Source organism: Anomalospiza imberbis, chromosome 6 (genome assembly GCF_031753505.1).
Source record: "Anomalospiza imberbis isolate Cuckoo-Finch-1a 21T00152 chromosome 6, ASM3175350v1, whole genome shotgun sequence".
Classification (NCBI taxonomy): Eukaryota; Metazoa; Chordata; class Aves; order Passeriformes; family Viduidae; genus Anomalospiza; species Anomalospiza imberbis.
The window spans coordinates 10,489,947-10,515,786 of NC_089686.1; the positions used below are offsets into that span (position 1 = coordinate 10,489,947).

The 25,840-nt window shown below is 39.0% G+C and overlaps 1 protein-coding gene across 13 annotated transcripts in view; it reads left to right on the forward strand.

Annotated features, from left to right (window-relative positions):
* Positions 1-25,840, forward strand: part of CDC42BPB (CDC42 binding protein kinase beta) — a 90,725-nt gene that overhangs the window by 13,626 nt on the left and 51,259 nt on the right. For all 13 annotated transcript variants that reach the window (XM_068192347.1, XM_068192346.1, XM_068192350.1 and 10 more), the window contains exon 2: positions 15,315-15,406. In XM_068192347.1, coding sequence (XP_068048448.1) covers positions 15,315-15,406 — 92 coding nt within the window. The remainder of the gene's footprint in view (positions 1-15,314; positions 15,407-25,840) is intronic.

Sequence of the window (25,840 nt, forward strand, 5' to 3'; positions counted from 1 at the left end):
TTAACACATATCCAGAAATAGATTGTTGGAGAGTCATAGTATTTGTTTTAAAATTTATAGTATTGAAATAAAAAGTAAGCAAGTCTGTGAATTTGAAAGGAGTGGAAAAAAACATTATTTAAAGTCCAAAATATTGGTCAATATACTACAAACATTGGTCAAGCCAGATCTCTTTACCTGGTGCTTCCAGAAGTTCCTGTACTTTAAAGTAAACTTTGAGATTTTTTACTAAAATGTCTGTTAAGAGAAATTTTGAAGGAGAGATTGAACTGATGGTATTCAAAGAAAAACTTCTCACATGAGATAACAAAGATTCTTACTAGACTTGGGGATTTTGAGTTGTTCAAGTATGTTCGCATAAGAAAGGTGAGACTCCAAAGTGACTTCTTCGTTCCTTAAAAATGCATTCCTTAGAGAGTGACTCTTGAGGAGAGTAATTCCTTAAATTTTGATTTCATGTAATACACTTGTAAGTGCTCCTGTTTTCTTTCCTTCTTTAAAATACAGCTGAATAGTCAGTCAGGAGTGAGTTTTTGCCAACAACTGCATAAACTACTCTGCCATTGTAAAATTTCTTTAAACAATTAGGTACATTTTTGTTCTGTGTACGAGTAATGACTGATGCAGTCTGAGCATAGTAACAGACAAAGTGACCCTTGCTGCTCATGCAGCAGTGGAGTAGTTTAACACGACTCTTCTTTCTTTTTTATCATGACTGATACTTGTTTTGAAAAATTTTTATGGACCTAGGGGGTTTTTTTTGTTTGTTTGTTTTTTTATGATGCTTCTGTGGACTTCTTTTAAAATTCAAATTTTATAGGAAGCAAGAGTTAAATGTCAGGAAATTATTATAAAAGTTAAATTTTGGGGCTGTTAAGGTATAAACAGTAGGACAGTTGCCAGAAGTATAGTCTTCAAGACTTTTTAACTCCTTTACAGACAATTTGGTGAACCAAAAAGCAAGTTTCATAAGCAGTCATCTTTCCCCCGGTGCTGTGGGGTATTTGTGTCCTGCAGACCATTGCCACAGACCTGTGTTGTTTGTGTACCTGCTCATGAGAACCAGAGTGAAGCTGTATGTTAAAGACCATTAACATACAAGAGGTCAAGAGGTTAAAAACAGTTTTGGTAAATGTCATGTCCTTGCTTGATTCACAGTGGCAGTCCAAAGATGGAATAATGTATTACTGAGCACAATTTGCATGAGGCTTAAAAAAAAAAAAAAAAAAAACCAAAAAAACCCTAAGTGACATATATAGTGAGTATCTTGTGTAAAGGAAAAAAAATATACAGCTCTTCCAGACTTTTACATTAGAGAATTCCAAAGAAGTTTGTGGAAGAAAAGGATTACATACCCTCAGCTCCACAATACTAGAACCAAAAATGAATCTAGGTTGTCTGAACTACAGCATCAATGATGAAGAGTTTGACAGTCTTTATAAGACTGTGGTTTGGGACTGGATGTGTTTTTAATGTGAGTCGATGCAAGTGGAAAATATTACTGAAGAGCTAAAACAGTCATGAAATGGGTAATGTACCCGGGGTTTACTTAGATGACACTGGAGACAAATTAGTAGAGGAAAATATTAAATTCTCTATGGAAAAAGAAAAAGGAATGGGGTATAACTAAAATGATGTGTAAGAAAGTATTAGGGCAACCATTTGGCTTTTATCTGTGTAAATATTGGCTCAATGTCTATAGCAGTTTGCAGTTGCATTGAAGTAGATTAAAACATTTTGTAGATTGACTGAAATTCCTTAGTTTTCTGCTTGTGGTGACCTCTTCTGCTTGTGGTCTTCTCAGAGGCTGAGTGCTATGTTGGAAGATGTCTGCAAAGAAGTTAATGGATATTTACTGGTTCCTGCTTTGGAAATAGGAACTTGTAAAAGCACATCTACACCAGCAGGGTTTTCCAGCTGTATTTTTACTTTGTTATTTTGAGAGTTTTAAAGTTCTTCTAAAAGTTTTCTATGCCTTCTAATGTTTACATATTTCTACTGAATTTTCTCACACTGGTCACGTAAATGATGATTGTTTTACATTCTTCTTTGTAGGTAGAGAGAATTGATAGACTGTTGGTTTGACCAGTGTGGTTGGAGAGGTAGCAATTTCACTCTCCAATCCACTGTCACTTTTAAGTTACTGTATATTGTAGAGTCAGAAAATAAAGTTCTCTCTTTTAGTTCTTTTTCTTCCCTCTTCCACGTAACAAAGGTCTGTAAGATACTTTGTGTCATAGTGTAACACTGCATCTGTACTGGCATGCAGGTGCTCACCCTGGTGTTGCATAGGAGCTTCCAAATGTTTGGTTGTTATTTCCAAGTATGAGTAAAGAGAAAGGTTGGAAGCCAACAGAATGGAGCCTGAGGTATAGATGAAGATTTGAGATTGCCAGCCTACTACAAGCTTGTTCTGAATGTCTTAGTACTTGATTTTCTGTTTGAAATCAACACACCTGTCTAGATGGACTGTAAATGAGGAAGAAAAAAAGGAATTCTCTGCTTAAATGCCTGGAAATAAATCTTAAAGCAAAATTATCATGGATGTGTTGTTTGTTAAACATAGATGGCACATGGATAATGTTACACTTTAAGTAAGGAGGAGTGTACAAAACTGAAAACTTATGTTTAAAATGACAAGCTTAAAAGTAAAATGCTTTAAGGTACTGCACCTGATACAGAAACTTTCTGGGATGATCCTCACTTGATATGCCTATCTTGAAAAGCTGAGGAACAAGATGTAGAGGTGAGACGTGGTATTTGCAATTGTGAGTACACTGATTGAACAGATTTTTGTTGCCCACTGGCTTTCAGAATATGTAAGAAAGAGGACGCAGCAGAACCCAGGGATCTTGGCCTGCTGCTGATCATGCTGGAGTGTGCAGTAATGGGAGGTATGATCTGGATTGGAATGGTAGTGTGGAGGAGCCTACAAGAGGTTTGGGAATGCCTAGAAGCATGTCCATTAAACAGCATGTCATGTGGGCTGGCAGTCTGTTGAGAGCTTTCTCAAAATCATGATCCAGAAGCTGGATTTAGGAATTTCTGAACGATATCATGGCGAAGATGTTAAGAAAAGATGGGCTATGAATACTAAAGAAAACCAAAACTCTTCTTTGATACACAAAATACTGAGATAAGGGGAAAGAGCTTATTCACTGTACTGTACATAAATTACCAAAAATTTGGATAGGAAAGCATGATAAAAATACAGAATGAGGGGGAGAGAAGAAGGAAGAACTTTATCCTGCCTGTACTAGAGAAAGCTGAATTTATAATGCTTGGAGACTTGGAAATGTCTCTAGGAAGAGACATCTTGGGGTTCTATTTTTAGTTTCCTGTTCCGTATGCTTTGCATACACATGTGATGTTAAAGCTCTTTAGTCATGTTCTAATTCAGTTAGATTTTAAAAAATTACTCTTAACCGTTCCAAGATTTGCCTCCCCTAACAATGACTTTTTGATTTGAAGGAGAGCTTAAAAATTTGAACCTGTATAAACTGTCATATGTCTAAAATTCTAGATTATCATTTATCCGAAATGTTTTGTTTCATGGGTATTCACTGTGTGTTAAAAAACCAAACCCTGTTTTAAATTGATTTTTTTTAAATTTAATAGCAGGTGTAATGGTCCTGGTCTGTTTGAAACTTCAGAATAATTAGTTGATGCTAGCAAGCTGATAACTGATAGCTGGTAAATGGGCAGTATTCTAAAACAGAATTCTGCAGGCTTCTTGGTTTATTTCATTGGTAATTAAAATTTTTGGCTTTTTTTTAGCTATAAGCACTTAAAAAAATCTCCACTGCTAATAATCCATAATCGTACAGTTTGACTCCATTTTTTGAAAGCTGTGTCTAAGATCAGGGGTAGGATTTTCTCAGTTTTTCAGTAGATTCTTCCCACCCCCCAACTCTTGGTAAAAATTTAGGCCTTTCTTATCCATTTAAAATTTTAACTGTATTATGTGTAAAGCCTGGGAATAGATATAGACAAATTTAAAAATATGCTGAAGCAGTGTCAGACATTAAGGAAGAGTTGCACAGTGAAATTAGAAGCATGTTGCCTTATCTGGGTGAAGTTTACATCACGCATTGGAAGGCTGAGAAATGTATTTCTCTTCCCTTTAGACTTTCTTTCCATCTTGAGTAAGTAATTTGTCAGGAAGCATCCTGATATGCCCTCTGGAGATGTGCTTACCTTCTGAGTACCACAAGCCCCAGTGATTTTTCTGTTACAGGCAGGTGGCCATGCTCCTGATGCTCTGCTTGCCCTGAGTTTTGTTGGTAATGATCTTTGGCACTTGAAGTCAGTGAAAGTAGTGCTGCTGTAAATGGTCTTCCTCTTGCTTGTTGCCAGCCAGTGGTATTGGAATGAGTAGTGCAAGACAGAATAGCTTTGGCTATAGATTCCTGGTCTAGAGGGGGAAGTGAACAAGAGTTATAAATCCTGAGAGTATTTGTAATAATAAAAAAAGCCACTTTGAGCCGTCCATTATAATGTGTAGCAAATCTTAGCATGGGACTTATTAGTATTCTCGGCAGATTTAAAGACAGTTCCCCTCTTCTCTGCTTCTGAGTAGCTTGAGCTACTCCAAAGATTCTTGTGCCTGGTTACAGTAATTGCTTGTCGCATGTCTTCATGGCCTTTTCCTACGGCAAAGATCTGACTTTCAGTGACCTTTTCATTAGATCTGCAGCTCCAGGCAAGTTTTGAAACAGGGTGAGTAATGTCTGAGAAAATGTCCTCCTGCCCACTGCCATTTAGAAGGAAGTGGAGTGAAGAGAATGATGCGCCACACCTTTTCTTAAAGTAGCTGTTGCTACCTGAACTCTTAAAATTGAAAAACAGCTCAGGGTATTTATATGTGTAGTGTTGCAGTCAGGTGCAGTTCTGTAGCGCTGTAAGCTCACCTAATTGCCCCATCCCCTTAGTCTTGTATTTCCTGGTTTATGGTGTTGATCTGGTTGGGAACTGAAGTGTCAGGCAAAAGGTAATTGTCATTTGGCCGTGCTTCCTTATCCAGCTTTCCGTGGCACTCGCTGTGTTAGCAGCAAGGCAGGCCACCTCTGCAGCAGCTGGACGCGGTGCGTGGGCAGCTCACCACAGCCTGTGCCGCTGCACACAGTGCCTTCCGAGGAGACGCTCCACTCCTTTACTCTCCTCGCTTGTGCTGGCATAGCAGCCTCTCCCGACCCTTGATGATTCAATTTCTTCAGCTACACAGTGATAGATGTGCTATGTGTCTTGGTAGCTTGGGATCCTGCTGGTTTAATGAGTAGAATCAGGTCAGTGAGGTGAGACCAGCTGGGTTTGTTGGAGCTGATGGGAGAGAGCAGATCTGAGGAACTGCTGCTCTGGTTGCAACGATCCACTAGAGATGTGCCATTGAACTACTTTACTCTAAATTCATAAGAAGAGAAAGGGATGCATCATAAGGTGGATTTCACTCCTGTTACTGTAAGTGCATTTGTGTAGGGTGCTTTGGCAAGAAAAACTTACTGGAAACCTCTAAGCTCTAAAAATAAAGGAGGTGGCATGTGGTAAATACAGCACCTGTGTAAAGTGTAAATTGTTTTATTACATAATGCACATACTGTGTTTATAGTAACTTAGAAAATTTTGTGTATATCTGGAGAAAAAAACCCATGCATTTACTGTAAGTGATTAGTAAAAGAGCTATACTGCTTTCTTGTTATGTTTTACTTCTAAGATGAAATAAAGCATGCAGTCAGAACTTTGCTCATACATTGATGATGTAAGTGGTGGCTTAATTAATGTAAGTGTATGTATGCTTATATCAGCACAGTGTGGTCATCAGATTGGAATTGTTTTATTTCTTAGGATGTGCAAGAGGTGCTGGGTCTGATGAAATTTAGTTTCATCCTATGTTATTGAAATTTGAGTGAGCTCAAATTTGAGATTCTCTTAATCTCTACTTTGAAACCATCTGAAAAATACCAAAATTTTTTTCTGAGCAGTCATAATTCTCAGGCTACTCTACAAAAAATTACTAACTGTGCTGTTAAGATTGTTCATCATGCAGTAAAATAAATGGATTTTAGCAATATTTGCAGTGTTGTTATGGAATAAAAGAAATGGAATAATTGAAATTTTACTGTTTGAAACTAGTGATTCATGTAAACCCCTTGAAACAATTTTTCCATTACTGATGTGCTTCAGTATGTGATTGCCATTTGCTGTGGCTTAAATGGCCTCTCCAACACCTGCAAAATCTGGCCCTGAACTAGGCATACAGAAAAATTGAGGCATGCATAAAGCTTAATTAAACAGATACTGCGTTCTGTGGTGTTTAGTACAAAGTTATAACATCTGTTTTGGAAGAGCCTGTCCTAATGTGGTGTAGGTTGATTAGTAACAGGCTATGGTATAGCTACTTCCATGGTTGCTGTCCTCCACACCACATTCACCTCAGTTTCTGAAAGCTATTTTGCCCTTCTGCAGCCTCATCCTGCTCCCTGCCTTGGGCTGGGGCTCCAGTGTCACAGCTGTATGGGAGTCACTTTGGGTGAATGGTGTGGTGGGAGGGGATGGAATGGGATAGACAAGTTAGCTTTTGCTTGGAAATGCTCATTGTTTGACATACCACATGAAGTCTGATGATCCAAACAATGGACTGGAGCGTGGTGAGAAGGAACAAGGAGGAACTCCTTCAGGAGTAGAATGAATTTCCTGGATTGAAGTCGTTGTGTAGATCCCTTTTCAGTTGTCTCAAATGTCTGGGATGTCAGACAGTCTCAAGGAAAATCTGTATATGGCTTGATGTACATATGTCTTCCAGGCCAGGTAGTATCTTCTTGAGGAAAATAAAAGGACTGAAGATGAAGCTTATGAAGGCATTGGATATCAACAGTTATAAAAAGCAGAAAAGTTCCTTTATTGTGGAATAGTAAGCTTTTCTTTGCAGATTTTTAGAAAGACTTAAAAGGAAGGAAAGTACCACCTTCAAAAATCTTGCAAAATTTGAGTAGAAGCAAGATCCAATTGTTTTGGTCTCTGCAGAAAGTGCCAACTTGCAGACTTTGTTGGACTTCTGCTCAGTATTTTAGACAGTGACAGTTCTAAGGCTGAAGAGGCTGATGGACCACCAGGGAATCCATGGTTGGTATGCAGTCTAATGAAAAGAGCTGGGAATCATAGGGAAAAGCTTAGGAATAGGTTAGAGAAGCATGGCAGCTTTTCCTCTCCCAAACAAATGTGGCAAGTTGGAAAGAGGTATGAAAAACTGGACTACCAAGTGCAGTCAGGAGCACATTTTCTCTAAGGGCTTTCTTCATTGTCCCATGAGAGTTAAGCCAGAATTTAATCTCAAATTGCTGGGTGTTTTCCGAAATGCCTTTATGAGTACTTATAAAGGTGCAGATCTTCTTGTCCAGTCTTTCTTCCTGCTTAAAAAAGTCAGTGTCCTGACAGCGATATCCTGAAATACTGCATTTTGTGAAGCTTCACCAGGTTTGTGTACACAGTAATTCACTTTTAGCTTTCCTGAAGTCAATTCTACTTAAGTCACATTCTTCTGTGTTAGTACTAACAGTTTCATCTTCCAAGATCACCTTCAATATTAATTAATAAATAAGACAAGCCCTGCCTGAATTAGTTCTAGAAACAAAGGAGCAATTCCCTAAATTTGGATCATTCAGTGACAGTAACATGAATCAAATGAGAAATTGGGCAGTGAGCTTCACCCTCTCTTTGATACCGATGCAAGCCTTCTCTCCTTGTACTTGCATCCCTTGTAGTACTAGCAGACACCATGGTCTGATTGGCACGTGGTTTTTATTTTACCGATTATTTTTCCTTTGGCAAAGAAAGGTCTTGCATATATATGAGCACAGCACATAGTCATTTGGTGTGTTTCTTTGGGTGTGTAAGCTAACCCTCACTTCCTCTCACCTGCTAGAACCCCGTTTCTGTTTAGCTCTCAAAGACGCACAGTGGCCTTGGCAGGAGTTACACTGGCAATGTGTTTTGTCACTTGGACTACTGGAAACCATCTGTGTGTTCCTCAGTACTTGTCTGTACAAACCTTGAGTATTATCTTGGATGTCCTTTCATTGTAAGCATGGACAGCAGTGAATGGGCTGGGCAGGCAGATAGCCAGCTATTAAGTGTTTGTGGTAACATTCATCAGCGAGCTGGCATATTGCCGCTGATTGAGTCCTTCTGTGTGGCACTTGCTTTTGGGGCTTGCCGCACAAAAAGAATAACAGTGAGCACAGATGATGTTTTGAGGTAAATGCCTTGCTCTTCTGCTGGCAAATTTAGCAACACTAATAGGATCAACATCAGAACTACTACTTGATATTTTTCTTGAAAGCATTTCCCAATGCCATTAGCCTTTAGCTTGATGATAAATTTTTCATGCAGATATCTCAGACTAGTGTACAAATGCCAAATGCCAGAATCAGTTAAAACTGATAAAGCCAGTTATGGAGCAAGATGCAGAAGCTACAAACACTTGGTTTATGCCTAAAATTAATGATGTTTTTATCCTTTTAAACCTTTGAGGGGCTTTGTATGTAATTATCGAATCCAAATGTTACCAAATTCATAGTTCTGTTAAGTGTCAGCACGGTATCTGATTGAAGGTGCTCAGATCCTCTTTTACATATGTCAGAAAACTTTCATAAAATGAAGCAAAATCCGTAACTGGCTGCAAATGGATACCTTTGTGCAACAGTTCTTCAGAAAGCTTGAAGGCTTTTTAAGCATTTGTATACCAAATAAAGACTAACAATTTGAATTTACCTTAATAATTGGTTACCACCTTCTGTCTTGAAAAATCAGCCTCAAGAAGACTCAGACTTTCTTGCTATTGTGTTCATGTATGTGTTTCTACTGGCATTTTAGTAAATGCCAGTGATGCTGTTGTAAGAGAGCAGTAGCAGCCACTGTAAAACTAGCTGGCCTTGTTCGGGGAATAAAGAGGATTCTGACAGCATGTGAAGCAGTGTTGTAGCAACAGGCTGTTCTCCAAGGTCTGCAGGCACTGTAAGAGGTAACCAGGTTGTGCTTCTCTGGTTTTAAAGCCAGTGCAGTTTCATTGTAGTGATAACCAAGAGTCTTGCACCACTGCATTGGTCCAGTGGATGTTGATGAGTGATGAAGAATTGGATCATTGGGCAAGAGGCAGACAGAGTAAGTGAAGTGCGTGTATGTGTGCTGTAAAAACAGGAGGGAGGGCATGACAAAAGTCAAAGGCACAGCAGCAAATGTGTCAGAGAACACAGAATGTGTCACTTTGACTTGTAAACAGCAGAACTTTGGCAAAGTTTGTCTTCCTGTAAATTTGTATTTATCAACTTTACTAGGCTCAGTGGAATAACCGCCTGCCCTTCCCACTGCATGAACTTCTCTTTTCTTCCTTTCTTCCCTCTTCTGTGCAGCATTGTCCCAGTGTCCCTGCATGACTGTGGACAGTGAGGTATGTCTGCTTTGCACCTGGGTGTCTGCTGGCTGCCAGCTAAGCAGGTGACTGCTTTATTCCTGCTGCTGCCTTTCCCTTAGTAGAGGTGATACCATGGGTGTCTCCTATTCACTGCCATTTTTTAAATAAAACTTGTAGCAACTTTGTATCTTTGGACAGCTTCAGAGAAATTTGGTAAAGGGGATGTGAAGGGACTTTATTCAGATCAAAAGGTACTGGGTGACAGGAATGGCTTCAGAATACCCAACTGTGTGATCACACATACCTTATTTCCGTAGGAAACCAGACTGGAAAAAAGCATTCACAGAGGTAGACAGTGAGAGGAAACAGGCCAGCATAGGAAAAGGGAAGCAAGAATCTATATTTGGAAAAATTAAAACTGGAGTCAGCATAGGATGGAAGAATAAAAAAAATTTGCATTTCTAAAATACAGGGGAAATTTCACAATCTGATACAAGAGGATTGTACTTCTTTAAAACTCAAGTGTGGGTTGTAAGAGGTATTTATCACCTTAGTAAGCAGGTTGGGGCTACCTGGGTGTGGGTATCTCCCAAGACATGTATACAAGCACTAACTTGTTAAACCTGCCAGCCTGCTGTTTTAGTAGCAATATCACAGGAGTGCTGTTTCTTTGAAAAGGGTGCATAAAGGGCACGCAAGTTACTCGATTTCTAGAATGTAAGTAGAGGAATGGCTGAGGAAAATGGTAAAATTTGCTGCTCTTTCATGTTCTTCCTCCAAAGAAAACATCTTAAATAAAATACTGGATCTGCCTGGTGGGAGTATGGCTCCGCAGACAGTTATCTGCGTCATTTTGTTTTTCCCTGACATTAATATTTTGCAATTCACATAGTTTCCTACCACAGTATTTTGTAGAGGGAATGAGGAGATAAAGGGAGCATGGCGGCAGATGAGCTTGTGTCTGACCAGACAGTTTGGACATACCTTCAGGGTAGATCCACCTGAATGTTGTTATCATGTTATATAATGACTTAAACCCCAAATCACTTACACCATCAACTGTGAAACTATCTGGTGTAGGCAGTTTGTTGTATGAAGAGGTTGTCCACAGACCTCATGGAGTCTCCATCCTTGGAAGTTTTTGAAACCTGACCAGGCAGAACCATGGGTAACCTGGTTTGAAATCAGTATTGACTGTGAGTTGAGCAGGAGATTGGATTAGAGACCAGCTAGTCCCTTTCAACCTGAATTGTGACTCTGTATTATTTTCTTGTCGTTGTCACATTTATTTAAAACTTGGAGCTGCCAATGATACAAAACATCAGGTGTTCTTGAACATTTGGCAGCTTCAGCTAAGCGATTTTTATTAATTTCTGGAAATTTGTACTGTCCAACAAAATTTAGAGTCCTCAAATAAGAATCCTAGGGTAACTCCACCACTGAAGCAGCAATTATCATAATCCAGTGGGTTGTCTTTTGCCCATTGCAGTGTAAGGGTGTTTTGTGATTCCAGATGGTAAATTATTGACATAAATTGAATAATCCAGAATATGAACAGAAAGTAGAAATTCAAAACATACCTTGAGACTTCTCATTTTTAACCACATTGCAGCTGGGAAAAGTTGATGTATTATTTTTTGAGGGTGATGTTGACAACACTGGCATCCTTCCCTGACCTGCTTTCAGAAATAAGAGGAAATTTGACATATGAAGCCAGCATGCACCCATTCCTGGGGTAGCAGTGCAGAGTGCCCAGTCTGCTGTGTCAGACCATCTTTGCTGGCATTTCCTGCAGCTTTCAGTCATTCTAACACTGCATCCTAATATTTTCTATTAGGTGGTATAATATAGACTGACTGCAGTGTAGATGCACCAGCTCTCAAACCTAAATCACAAACCTATTTACCTGTGAGTAAAACATTTAAATTATGTTGTCAAATTAAAATTTATGTTTTCTTTTTGCATAAACAAAATATCCTAATCCCATCTATCAGTGGAAGAGGAGAATATGATCAGAATAGAATTGGTGTGTGGAGAATTGTCTTTCACATGTACCCTGGTTTTCAATGAGGAAATAAATGCTGGCATTTCACTTCTCATTATGAATCAAAACATCAACTGTTACTGTTTTGTATTATTTTCTTGAGAGCATACATTACTTGGCTTCTGGAAATTGGTTGTTTGGGTTTGGTTTTTTTTCTTGCCTGGCATTATAGAAAATACCCTTCTTCCAAACAAGAACAAGTACAGTAATGCAAAATCAGCTTGAGGGAAAAGGCAATGGTGCAGACAAAGATACTGCTCAAAGAATGTCTATCCTAAATTCTTATTACATCCTCACAGTCATGAATAAACAAACTCTTGCAATTACTTACTTGCAGCTAATGTTACCCTGACAACAGTGTGTATATATAACAAAATTCAGTAATCACTGCCAACAAAACCCCCAGTACAGCTAATGCTTCTGTTTGCCAGGATGAAATATTTTCATTAAGGATTAAATCAACTCCAGATCATAAGTTCTGCCTTCAGTATTAGGATCAAAAAGTAATTATTCATTCCAGTATATGGAGATAAGTTTGGTTTGAGTTCTCTGTTTATCAAATAGTGGTATGCAAAGGGAAAAGCTGTATTTCTTTTTACCAGTTGGGTAGTGATAAATCACTTGGCATTTTTCTGGCAAGCACAGTGGACACAGTCTGTCTCTGATGCTTTTTGGTGCAAGTTCCTTCTCACTCAGTTTTGCCAGTTCTGTGCATGCTACTGATCAGCATATTTGCAGTTGAGGAACAGCAGCCTCCTGGGACAACTGCAGGAATGCAAATTGGAAATATTTTTTAATTTAACTTACTAAGGGATAGAAACTCTGGAATCCACTACTTAAATGCAGCAGTTCACATCCTGGTGTAAACAGGGTTCTACTTCAAAATGCCACTAAAGTATATATCAGTTTAAATAAATTACTGGTCTGTTGCCTCCTCTGAGCTCTGATCTGTTCTGTAACTGCTGTTGCAGTCTCTGTAATCATTAGATTCTTTTGACACTCTGTTTTATTTTTGAGTTATACTTACTTTTAAGGAATCTTAGAAAGAGTCTTTGCCTTGACAAAGACTCTGAATTTTTCCAGTTCAGGGGAAGTCCTGCCAAGTTTAAAATTTTTCTGTACGTTCAGATGTTCATGTTGGTGCTTTCTAAGACAGAGACCACTGAAGCTGCAGTATTTCTGAACACCAACACCTACTAAATACTAAAAGCAAACATTAGTTAACTGCACAAATGGCTTGTAAAGACAGTAACATCCTTCTAGGAGTGAATATTTCTTTTAATTTACATATGTTAAAGCAGTGATTTTATTAACAGTTGACCAGTTGAGTTGGAAAAAGCAGGACCAACCTAGGACTCTTGTAGATTTTATCAGAAGTGTTGGTCAAGAAAATGAGGGCTGCTTATTCTTCCTTCTTCAAGAATACAATTTCTAGAAAGATGGCAGTAATGCCCTTCCCTCTTTCTTCTGTTTACTGAAACTTAAGTATGTGCTCTTATTCAACTTTATGCATTTCTAAACTGAATTCCAGTTTTAATGGTGTGAAGTTTGATGTACTTCCAAGTGGGGAAATTTGTAGATGAAATAATAAAATGTTTTGTCACCAGTCAGCAGTAATGTAAGATATAAGGGGTTTTTTGGGGGTTTTTTTGAGTGTACAAGAGAGCTTGAACTTACTAGGTTTGTGTTTCCTGGCTTTGAAAGTTGCTTGTGGTCAATTTACAGCAGCAGAGCTTTTAATACTTAAAGCAATTATTTTATTGCCCAGAGAAGTTATGGGTGCTCCATCTCTGGAAGTGTTCAAGGCCAGGTTGGATGGGACTCTGAACAACCTGGTGTAGTGGAAGGTGTTCTTGCACATGGCAGAGAGCTTGGAACTAGATGATCTTAAAGGTCCCTTCCAACCCAAATCATTCTGTGGTTCTCTAATTTTGATATTCTATTTACTTTGTAGAATTATTGCTAAAATTTGCTATTTATTTTAAACAAAAGTGATTATTGGGCTAGTGTCCTCCAGAAATAAATACTAGATTTCATTTCCCCATGAACTTCAGTAACAGAAGCTGTTGTTCTGCAAAATTGGTTCAATGACCAGCCTTCTGTAGTAGCAAACCCTTAATAGAACTTGCATGTTTATTTCTTGTCTGCAGTTGTGTTTCCTCCATCTGTATTCATTTGATGGGAAGGAGGTGAGAGAACCTTGCAAAACAGTTGATGATACCACTGCTGACAGCTGTGTACTGTACTTGTACAGGTGTCTGACTGGAGTGGTGTGGATCTCTAACTGGTTTGAGGTGGTGGCGCTGGGGAGGTTCAGTGGAAATTATTTTGGGTTTGAGGTAATAGTCTCAGTGACCTTGTGGTGAGGAAAGAGTTATTGGTGTTTCTGCCCAGCTGAAATAGGGAGTCTAGCAGAAAATCTAGCAGTGTCTCATTCTTTAAATTTCATACTTTGGATAGACAAGAAACTCTCCAAAGGGCTATTACTTCTGAAGGAAGCCTTTGCAGTAACACCCTCCTAAATACAAAGCAGCAGCATGGCTGTTCTTCAGTACAGCCGTTCCTTCACTATTTTAGCAGTTCACGGTTTTTTGCTGAGAGGTTTTCAGGCATTCTTGCTTAGACTTCATAATGAAATTTTCAGTCTCCACCTCAGACTTCTCTATCTCTGGGAGGTTGTAAGGTTTGATTTCTTTGTGTTAGCATCTGAAATGCACCTTTAAGGTAGTGACCCCCTCTTGTAGGAATTCTGTTTGGCTTATAACTTACTAGCTTAATCATAATGTAAGGTGAGGTAAAACAGGAGTCTGGGCTGAATTACAAGTAGTAGTCCTGTGATGTTTTATTCAGTTGCAGATAGGAAAAAAACACATGTGTTGGAAAACTTTGGTCTTTTTAATCTAACAGTATTTGTGAGGAGGTGAACAGCAGCAATCTTTTTGTGCCTAGTTTGTGCTTAGAAGAGTAAACTGCTGCCGTGCTTGTGCAAACTCGTCCTTGTGCAGTTTGCTTGCACTTACACCATTGTTTTTTGTTATTGATCTGGTCTTCAGAGTAGTGACTGGTTAACAAACCTGAATGTTTGTTAACATTCTGTCTAAATAGTGATCCACATGCTGTGATGTGCTAGAAATAAATCAAGTATTCTGAATGGGATCTGGAGAGGAGAAAACTGATGGATCTACAGGTATAACGGAATTCATCCACCAAATATTTTGAGAAATGTGGGACCACCAGAACAAAGTAAGTGTAAGTTAGTTAATCACTGGGCATCTTTTTAGACTGCAGCCCTTCACTGCTTGGTCTAATTGAGATCTGGTGAATAGCAGAAAAGATAGTTCAAAGTAAAAACCTTAAATTAGCCACAGATCTTGTGGGAAATGGTTTTGCTGCTGTTGAGTAGAGACAGCAGTCTCTTGAGATTGGGTTGTTAAAGCCTTAGCTGGTACTAGCTGAAATAATAAAAAGTAAAGCTGCACTCCACTTAGAAGAGAATTAATCTAGTGCCTGCAGTGTAGGACAGATTGTCCATAGGGTTTAGCAGTAAGGAATGAGCTCTCCCTTTCACATGGTCCTTCACTGAGTCACAAAACCCTAAAGAAAGGTAGGGAAATCCTTCTGAAAGACCACTTTGCTCTATATTTTTACTAGGAGCAAGGCAGAACCATTTGTGTGACTGAACTTCTAAAAAAATTTTAATTGTTAATTAAATAGTATAATTAGCTTTTTTTCCTCTCTGTAGTTTGAATAGTTGAAAATATGCTATTGCTCTGGGTATGCAATGAACACTTTTGACTTCCAGTTTATGGGTTGGCTTGTGATGTTTCTCTTTGTAACTGACTTTTTTTTTCTTTTGTTAAACAGCAAAACCATTTACAAAATTGGTAAAGGAAATGCAACTCCATCGAGATGACTTCGAAATTATAAAAGTGATTGGAAGAGGTGCATTTGGAGAGGTGAGAGATTTTAACTTTAAGTTGCAGTAATAAAACTTTCATCATTTGTGCATCTGATTTCTTGTTACAGTTGACCTGAGGACAAAAGTTTCACACAGATGTGCTAAAATACTTCCAAATGTGTGATATAGCTAGGTACCTAATGCAAGGTCCCTTTGAAGCAGGTTATTCAGTGTCCAGGTGTGCCATTTATGTGACTGGCTTTCTGACTTCAGTGTAGCCAAACAAGTGTCTCTTGGATGTGTGTATGAGTGGGATGGTCCCACCTAGCAGCTGCACAGCTGAATTTGGGATCTCTTCTCCCACTTGCCATATGTACTGCTCACTGCCACTCTAATTTAACACAGAGCTGGGCTGCTTCTATGGTAGGAGCGTGGAGGCTGCTCCACCCATCTGCCTGTCTCTGTAGCAATCTGGTAATGCAGAAAGACGCATTTGGCTGCCTCAAAGGCTGTTCCCTGTCATCTTTGAAGATCAAAGGCTGCTGGATCTGTTTTTTGGACAGCAAGTTGAATCATGCTGGGATGATAGGAACGCCTTGTGTTTTGAGGAGTCGCCAGTCCCAGGACCCTGGACTGAAGCTTAACTTCTTAATATATTTGATGAAAGTCTCATCAGTCACACAAGCCTGGTAGGGCTTGCCACTGGCAAAAGCATTCACAGACAGCAGGCATAGGATACCCGAGGCTTCTGGAGGACCTCAAAGACAACCTTTTCAGCATTTAAGAACAGGTAACTAAAGTCATAGCTGTCAGCAAAAAAGGTTATTAACTAGAGAATTTCTAGAAGTAAAACCCCCTTCTGTTTCTTTCAGGAACCTTTTTTGTAGTAGTGCCACACTAAAGTGAAACGCAGAGACTGCCATTAGTGGCTCACTTCAGCCTGTGAGCACTCAGCTGCACCTTCTGCTGCCAGTGGCTACGGGGAAGCTTCTTGATCCCCATGTCCTGTTGTCTCCACAGAGAGCAGGACTCTGCCATGCCAGGCATTCCTTCCAAGCATGGTGTGCTCTGGACACCTCAAACTCTTTCATGTAGGGTTTGAATGTGGGACAGGAGTAGCAGAGGGCAACCAGAAACTCAGCTAGAGGAGCACCAGGACCCTACTTGACCTGGGTTCAGAAAACAATGAGGTTTCTATGTGCATATGCACTTGGTAGTGGGTGAAGTAATGACTTTATAGCCACATAATTTTAAGCTACTTCAGAAACTGCTTTTGAGAAAAGTGGACACCTAAGACAGAAATTAATGTCTCGAATATCTCTTCATGTGTACCATCATCTAATGATGCAGTAACATGTAGTTTACATGTAATCATCATGAACACAGCTGCTAAAGGAAGTGGAGCATTTTAATAAAATGATCAGATTAGCAATAACCACTTGCCCTGTAAGACAAGAGTTCACTTTCTAGTGGATGTTGAGCTTGATGAGTGCAATATTTGTTACAAAAAAGAAAGTGATATCTGAGAGTAATGGAAATACTGCATGAAAATCTCTTATTTCATTTGAGTGATTCACTTGAGGATTATTTGAACACAAATTTTAGAGAAGAAAAAGTTACTTTAAAAAGTTTGTTAGGAAAAAGCAATAATTGGAAAAATATTGGTTAGTCTAAGGGAGGACTGATAGCTACAAACTTAGTCCAGAAAAGAAGTCTAAGGAGGAAGGTTTTTAAGTAGATAAAAGGGCTAAAGAATCAAGACAGTAGTGGGTACCTGACTGCCTCTCTGTTAGGGTTTTGGTTCAAAGCAGTGACACAGTTTTGAAGACAATGCCCCTACCTACTGCATAAGGATTTTACTCTCCATGGGCTGGGTTTCTTCTGGAGGAAACTAAGCAGAACCTCCATTCCAGGTGTGCACCAAATGGCTTTTTGGATCCAAGGAGCACATAACAATCAATCACTGGCTTTGACTCTCCTAACAGCTTCAAAGCATGTTTGGTCCAGGAAATCAGGCTAGATACAGTCTGAAACAAAATTCCTGAGCTGCATACAGTATAGATGTGAAGGCTCAGCAGAGGATACTTTGATGTTGTTCTGCTCTTGCTGTGCCAAATGACTTGCTATAGTGGCTGTGACCACTGATAGCTAAAGAATTTTAGATTAGCATTTTGGCAGTTTGTCTTTTGGCAGGATTAGAAAAGGTTTCTGGATCTTTTCAGAACTAGACTTGTGATTGCTTTGGATATCAAGAATGGGAACCCTTTATAGTGACTTGCAGATGGAGTCAGTGTTGGGAATGCCTTCCCACAGTATAATATTCAAGGAAGGCTTGTTTTTTATAGTACTTGTTCTGTTCTTTTTGAAAAGATGCTCTTCTCTACATAAATAATTGACCAGCTGGAAATCTCAGCACAACAGTAGATGAAGTATTTATATGCATTTCAAGAGACTTCAGTTTATATTTGCTAGGATGACCTTTCTTAGCTTTGGATCAAAGTCTTAAGGTGTATGAAAGATACAAATGCTGAGTGGAAACTTGTGTTAATAGTGTTTGGAGTGCCAGAATCAACAATGTGTTTCATACTCTTTCATTTGGAAAAGCATGGAATGTTACAAAATCAATTCACTCATCCCATCCCCCCCCAGTGGAAATGAAATCTCACAGAAGTGAAATGAAAGTTATCTTAATTTCATCCTTCTGTTGGAACTGTGAGTGCTCACAGAGTCAGTGGTGTCAGTTACCTGTCGATATCACATCTTGTTCATCTCTTATCTAGAAAAGTTTTAGTTTACATTTGGCAGCAGCTTGAAACTTTTGATCAGTTTAAATAATACAGGAATCGTTGATTTTAAGTTCATTATACTTTAATCCCTCTTGCCACAGAATATTTTGTGCTTTTTGCTTATGAAAGAATCCTTTGACCCTTGTATATAGCACACTGCTATAACTGCCAGATTTTATAGGTATTATAAAATAGTAATTATGTAAAGGTTGACATTCCATTATAAGAAAATGAAATGTAGTTTTTTTGAAAGGAACTGGTGGCATCTTGTATAAAACAACACTTGAGAAAACTGAATGGAGGAGCTGTGAGTAATTTTTCCATAAAACTTTCATACATACATGGGAACTATGTTGGAAATTACTTGATGGGCTTTATGTGCTAAAAATACATTTTAAGAATGCCTATAAAATATTTGTTTAAATGTATAAAGAAATTAATCAGAATTAAACTAAACATATTCCTGTTAGAATGAAGTAGTTTAATTTAAATACTAAACAGCTAAACAAGGTAGACTTCAAAAAGGATGAAAATTACATTCCATTCTTCTCAGTTTAGCTTCTTTGGATTTTTTGGAGAATGCCAGGGGCTTTATTCTTCCCAAAGAACTTTTGCATAAATCAGTAGCTTTGAAGAAATATAGTTCAAACAAAATAAAAGCATTATATTAGTTATTAGTCAGGATCAGTGGTCAATTTTTGCCAGAAAATATGTAAGCCAAGGAAGGAAACGTGGTATTTGACCAAAGAGAGGATTGAGAGCACATGTGAACTCATCCCTGTGAACACAACTGCAAAATCAGTATCTAAGGCAGATTGATACAGTCACCAGACTACATCTGTATTGGCATGGCAGTACCTTTTTCTTTGTTTCTTTCTCCTCTGCAGAACTCAGCTTTGTTCTCTACACTTTTTCCAGCAATACAAGAACAAAACCCAATGCAAAACCACCTGAATGAAAGTTCTTGTAGCATGGCATGTCTGAGAAAACAAGAGAAAAATGTTTCTTAAATTCTCACTATTATGCTAAGAGAGAAACAGCCTATCTTAGAGCCTAGAGATTTCCTCTGTAGCCACCTGGACTTCTCTTTTCACATAAAGGAAGCCAGCCACTTCACAATCAGGGCGAACTGAATGCCTGAATATTCCTTACTGCAGCATGTATGGCCCTGACTCAGGAAGTCACTGGCTTGAGAACGTAATTTATTTTTTTCAGAAGTTTCATAGTTGGGAAGAAAAGTTTTAAATACTATTTGAGTGTGTGACAGTTAGAAATGCTTGCAATTTGAAGTGCTAGAAGGAGGATAAAGTATTCATGGTTCTTCCTCATCTCCTAGGCTATATTTGCCTGGATATATACCCAGCTGGGGGGAACATTTTCATAAGTGCCCCAGTGTTACTTTCAGTTTTTCATTTTCCATGTCATACGGGCAGGTAACTCATGTACAGAGGGACAACCTCCTCAAGGAACAAAACTAATAGTGAAAAGCCCCCTGAAATAAATTCAGAAGTAAAATGGTTTTCTGTTATCTTAATTCTGGTTTCTATGAATAAAATGACTGCAGAAGTCTGTATTTGTAGACAAGAAAGAGTATTTTGTGCAACATGAAGTATTTTGTGAACTACACAGAAAACACACAAACTACACAAGAGTGAAAATCACTTTTGCAAACTACACAGAAGTGAAAATACAGTCTTTAGGAGATTTAAGGAATATCGGCATAGAATGCAAAACTCTTTCAGATTTTCAACCTTTAGAAAACCACACCAAAAGAACAAAGTAACCAAAAAGCAGTCAAGCTGTGGTTTGAAGTTTGCCTGTGCCTGACTATTCCTTTCATCTAGAAACACCATGGACCGTTACTTGAAATGAAATGATGTCCTGAGAACCTGTGCTTGGTGGGATTGTGCTTACCTGGGAAGTTCAGGCCAGCCTGAGAAGTGCTTTCTGTGTGCTTGGTGTTTGGCTGCGCATGCCAAACAAACTGGGAGCAATTGTGCTTACAGCAGGCTGAGAGGGATAGGAAGAGGACACTCTATATGGGAACTGCAGCTCTAAACCCTTGCATGTGCTTCTTGGCAAGCTTCACCTGCCCTCAGTAATGTGCTTGTTTAAGGTCACCTGTCCTCATTTTGTGTAAAAGACCATTTAGGCACACTGCTGTATATCAACAAACTCCAGTCATAGAGCAGCTTTAGAAGGAAGAATGAGTCAAAATGTACCTTGTTTGAGAACTTGGATTGTATAAGGTGGCTGACACCTCCTGGAAATTTGGCAGCATGGGACTGAAACAATTGTCTTCCTTCCCTTGTTTGTTAGCAAGGATTTCTTGAATGAGCAATACTTACTGTGGTTCCAGCAGAAGGGTGGAACTGCTTGGTCTTGCTTAGCACAAAAATAACTAAAACTCTTAATGTGCCCCACCTAAGTATTGCTGTTCTGGATGGATTAGAAATACCTTCTCATGTAAATGCTGTTGTGTACAGGCTTGATCTGTGTAGTGTTCAGTAATAATACGTCACCTCAACTCGGGATGCTTAGTCACAGTCTCAGCTGGGATCAACAGACAGAAAAATGTGTTTCCAGAAGAAAATAATGGCTGAGAGAGAATAAGGCTGATCCCCTGTGTACCACAGGTTCTGATCACTGATGTGATTTCTAATGAGAGAGATACTGGCTGAGGTTGCAGTGAGAGTCAGAAGTGAGTATGTCAAACCTAAGATTCCCGCGGTCAGTCGTGCTTGGCAGTGAGAGGCAGAGCTCTTTGTGCCCTTTCCACCTTGTAATCACAGCTGTAGGGTACTGAGTTCAGTGTTTTGATGTACTTCTAGAAATTAACCTGGGGCACAGGGAGCTATGGACTGCAATTAAGGCTGTCTCACCTATTCAGAAGCTTTGGTGGTTGCCATTAGGTGCCCAGCAGGGACTGTACCTTCCTACACTGTAGATTAACAGAATTCCAAAGTATTGTACAGCACATGTGACACTTTTCTTTCAATTATTCAAAGAGTCAAAGCATTCAGAATACGATGCAAAAGAAGTATTTAATTAGCCCTGCTTTTCTTTAATATGCTCTTAATGAAAAAAGAAAATTAAATCAAAGCAAGCTATTTTCTGCTGTGGAAATGGATGAAGAAAGAAGCTGCTTTGTTTTGAAAATGCTTCAAAAGAGCTGGTTGCTATCTCAGTCCTCCCCTGCTCCGTGTGTGTTTGTGTGGCAGCCCCAAGTAACTATGGAGACAGGCAGGTTGCAAGGAGCTGGAGACACACACAGTTCATTGTGGTGCTGCTGTGGGAGCAGACATTTGTCTCTGCAAACCCCCCGGTCCTGAGGAACAGCTTAGGTGCTGTTTGGGGCCTTTATTCTTCTTCTGCAGAGTCTTTCTGGCTGGGACTTTTAAGGGATTTCTTATTTGCACAACATGAAGATATACACTGCATGCTCAAAAAAATCTGATTTTGCTTTGGAAATCTGCATCATGGCATATGAACTCTATCAAAAGACACTCTGGTTTTTAAATTTATATGTAAAATAGACATTAAAAAACTGATAGAGCAGCCCAGACCAGTTTTTCCTCAAAGATGCAGTATTAAAACTATCAACTAATGAGCTCTATATCAGACTTTTTCCTATCTGAAAGTGTCAGGAGGATAAAGTAGTTGCTGTAGTGTTTTTGCAGTAGCTGGTGTGCGGGGTATCAACAGCATGAGACAGAAATAGTAGAGTAAATGTGGCATAAACAAGCTTTAGCCAAAGGAAATGAATGTAATATTGAATTATAAATCTGGTAATAAGACATTATGGGTAAATTGTTTACATCTGAAATGACATTTTGTCTCTTCTCCCAGTTGAAAGGCATGACTAAAATCTCTCCTTAAATGTCTAAAGCCTTTCCAAGTTCCCATCAAAGGTTAATTCATGGTATTTTACATTGTTTTATCCATGTAATTTTATTGTCTGTTAGACTAAGGAGATCTTTTAACATCCACTTTTATTGATGCCCTTCCTTCCAATTTTATTTTTAGATAGAATCATAGAATGGTTTAGGTTTGAAGGGTCTTTAAAGATCATCTTGTTCCAGCCCCTCTGCCATGGGCCAGGGACACCTTTCACTAGACCAGGTTGGTCAGAACCCCATCCACCCTGGCCTTGAATAATAACAATAATGTACACTTTATTTTTTCTTTTTTTAGCAAGGAAGGCTTTTTCCATTCCCACACTAGCATGAGAGGCTCTTTAGTTTCTTGATCACCTCAGTCATCCTCTTTCACACCTGCTCCAGATGAAGTTTATTTTTCTGAGGTGTGGCTGTGTGTGGAGTTTCCAGTGAGTTTGTATTGCAAGGCAGTAATGTTTACCCATCCCCAGTGGTGCATATCTGCCTGTGAATTCCAGATTCAGTTTGCCTTTTTTCTTAACTACCTGCCATTATGAGCTGTTTGCACAAGTATTATCACCTATATGTCGGTGTTCCTCTTCTTTTCAGCTGAGAACATTTTGCAGTCAATTTCACCTGTAAGTCCAGTCCTTAAAGATAAGTTTTTACCTGAAAGTTTAAGATGCCATGAGCATGAATAGTGTCCTAGTGAGGTTTTTTTGTCATTGCTTTGAAATTAATGCCAGCGTGATTTTTAAGAAGTAATTGTTAACTGTCTTAATTGTTTTCTGGAAAGCCAGTCTTATATTTAAATGATTTCTGCACTTTATTGCACCATACTTACCATTTACATAAAATAAAATTTGTGACTAGATGCTGCTTACTAATGCTGATCATGTCACTCAGAGGGCAGAGTACAGTGCTAGGAAGTTCTGTCTTGTCTGTAGAGGATTGTTTGGCTCAGATTTGCGCCCTTTAGATTCCATTGGAACTCTGGGAAAGGTGGAACTTGGCCTGGGATGGCTTTGCACAGTTCAGCCCTAAATGTCAGTAATGAGTGGGTTTTGAAGATCAAAACATAGCAAAATATCCTCTAAAACAATTAAAGAAGCAACATACTAACTCTTGCTGAAGTCTAGAAAGCTACTTTAGCCATATTAGTTCTTTATTTTATTTCATTGCACTACAAGTGAAACAGAGCTTTGAGACACAAAATGTGGCAAGGAAATGGATGGCAGAAGCAATACATGTGGCTTGTTGTTACCTTAGATGGATCTCAGTTATGCTTTAGTCCCACTTGTCACACATTGTTTTTTTACATAAATATGTCGAAAGTTGGTTGAAGTGAAGGCACTAGGATTCATTAGGCTTTCTGAAATCCTTGAGGAAATACACTTGACCTTTATTGCAGTTTTCTTGTTGCCTCAGTCTTGAGCATGACAAGTCATGGTGATGCTAATCAAATCAGATGGCAATCAATCCATACACACTGGAAGGGGGGTTGCAGTGGTGGGGGAACCCTTGCACCTGCAGTTTTTTCTTGTCACATTTTTAAGACTTAATAAAACAGGATCACCTAAATATCTACCAGACTACTTTGTGATTGTTGAGCATTTGGCCCCCCTGATTTTGCATTCCAGCCTGGCATTATGAGATCCAAGTTGGGAATAAGTAATTTCCTTAGTTTGACACAAGTATTAAAGGTGGTAGTTCTGAGCCAAAGGTGTGTGGATTGGTTAGCCCATGTCCCACCCCTTTGACCAGGTAGAGAGGTGTAGGAAAGAAATCCAAGAACAGAGCAAGGCTGAATCCTCACAGTTTCCAGCGGCTGAGGGTTCAGGGGCTCCTCAGCCCACCCCTCTAACGCGGGGGTCAGTAGTCACTGAGGCCCACATTGCAGTGGTGTTACTCAGGTATTAAGCATGTCTGTATTTAAATACTTTCTGAACACTTAGGTGGCCACAGCAGCTTGTGGCTAAGTTCCAGAACTTTTTTGTGACAATAATACTTCCTTAATCTTCTTACTTTTTTTTTTCTTTTAATTTGATGCTGTTCTGTGTCTGTGTTATGAGAAATGGCCAATTATTGTTCTCTGTTCATGTTCTCCAAGACATTCATGGTTTCCTGTGTCTGTCATAGTTGTTACCTCTTCCAGGCCTGGAATATTTTAGGTAATTAAATCTTCTTCTTGAGAAGCTGTTTTGTCATACCTCTGCTTGTACATTTTTTCCTTTCATTATTCTTAGCGTACTTTTTTTTTTTTTTCTTAACTTCTAATACAGTGTAAATTTTATTAGGCTTGGAAATGGAGAGTGAACACAATATCAAATCCTAGTCTTGTTCAGCCAGTAGACTTTTAAACTCTGAAGACAGAAACGATGCTTTTGTTCTTAAAGCAGACATTTGTAGCAGTGTACAAATCTGTGTCCTTTGGAATACCCCTGAACACCAACTGAATGGTTTTTCCTTATGCTAGTAGATGTGGTGGATCGGTATGTAGGATAAAAACCATCATATTTAAAACCAGACATCTTGCATGCTTAGCACAACTGCAGTATAAGAGGCCTCTGTTTGATCTCACAAAGTGGTCAGTGTGGTTATTGTAACTGAATTTGAGGTATGCCAAAGAAGGAAGAATTAATATAAAAGTAAGAAAAAACAACTCCACTGCAGCGTCTCAGAAGGAGACAAAGCATTATATGACAAAAGTAAACTTAGAAATGCTGCCACCTGATGAAGAATGTAAAAGAAATGTAATTCAAGGAAACGCTGAGGTTTTTTATGGAAGAAAGGATCTTTTCCAATATTGTAACAGTGTTCTTCCTTATAATAGCACTGAGTTTATCAGGGCATTATTTTAATTGTGCCTTTCCTGTTTCAGTTCAAATATCAATGAAGTTTGGGTTATGCTTTTCTATTTGTTTTCTTTAAAAAAAATCCTAATTATTTGAATTGGTTGAGGAGGCAGGTCTAGTCAGACAAAAATTCTGTCAGTTCTGTGACATATCCTCAGCAGTCGTAAGATTTCTTTCCAGAGATAAAATTCATGGGGAATTACCTAATTTGCTGTGTGGTTCAATGATTTTTTTCTGCTGACATGAGAAGCTGTCCCACTGTCACCCTTATAACTAAAGCAGCAGTGTGTTTACTGGTGCCATAACTTGATAACCACTTAGTGTGAAATTATGAGTCAGCTTTCTTTTTATGAACTATACTTTTTCTTCCACAGAAGACAATTCCTTCCTCCAGAAAGTTGAAATTGGCCTTTTTAAAGCAGTCTTTTCAGTTGAAAATAAATAGCACTAATATAGTTAGTGACTGGGGAATTGCTAAATTAAGTCCTACAGATTTGGCATCCTTTCTTCTTTTCCTTTCTTCTTTTTCCAGGCCTGTTTCATTTGCCACTTTGTTCTAACATTTACACAGCTGCTCAGCTGTGCCTGCCCTCCATGATGCCAGGCTTCCATCGTTCCTCAGCAGTTGAGCACACTCCAAACTTGTGATATCCTGCAATGCCTTTGGACAGTGATGGCCTTAGATGAAGTGCAGTAGATGCCTATCTGGGTTCTGATTTGTGCACTGTATTTGTACTCAAATAGCTGAGCAGTTCTAGTGTTGTGGTGTTATGAAACTTCAGTGTTGCTACACCAGGGCTCACAGAGCTACGCTTGCAAATTGCATCTGCCGCAGAGCGTTGGTTCATTCCTCTGCAGTAGGTAACCTCTCCTCTGCAGCAGGTAACCTTGGTGCTGCTCTGTCCCTGTCCCTGCACTGGAGGTGTGGGCATTTCCTGAGTCACCATGTTCTCTCTGGAACAGCTTAAAAAGT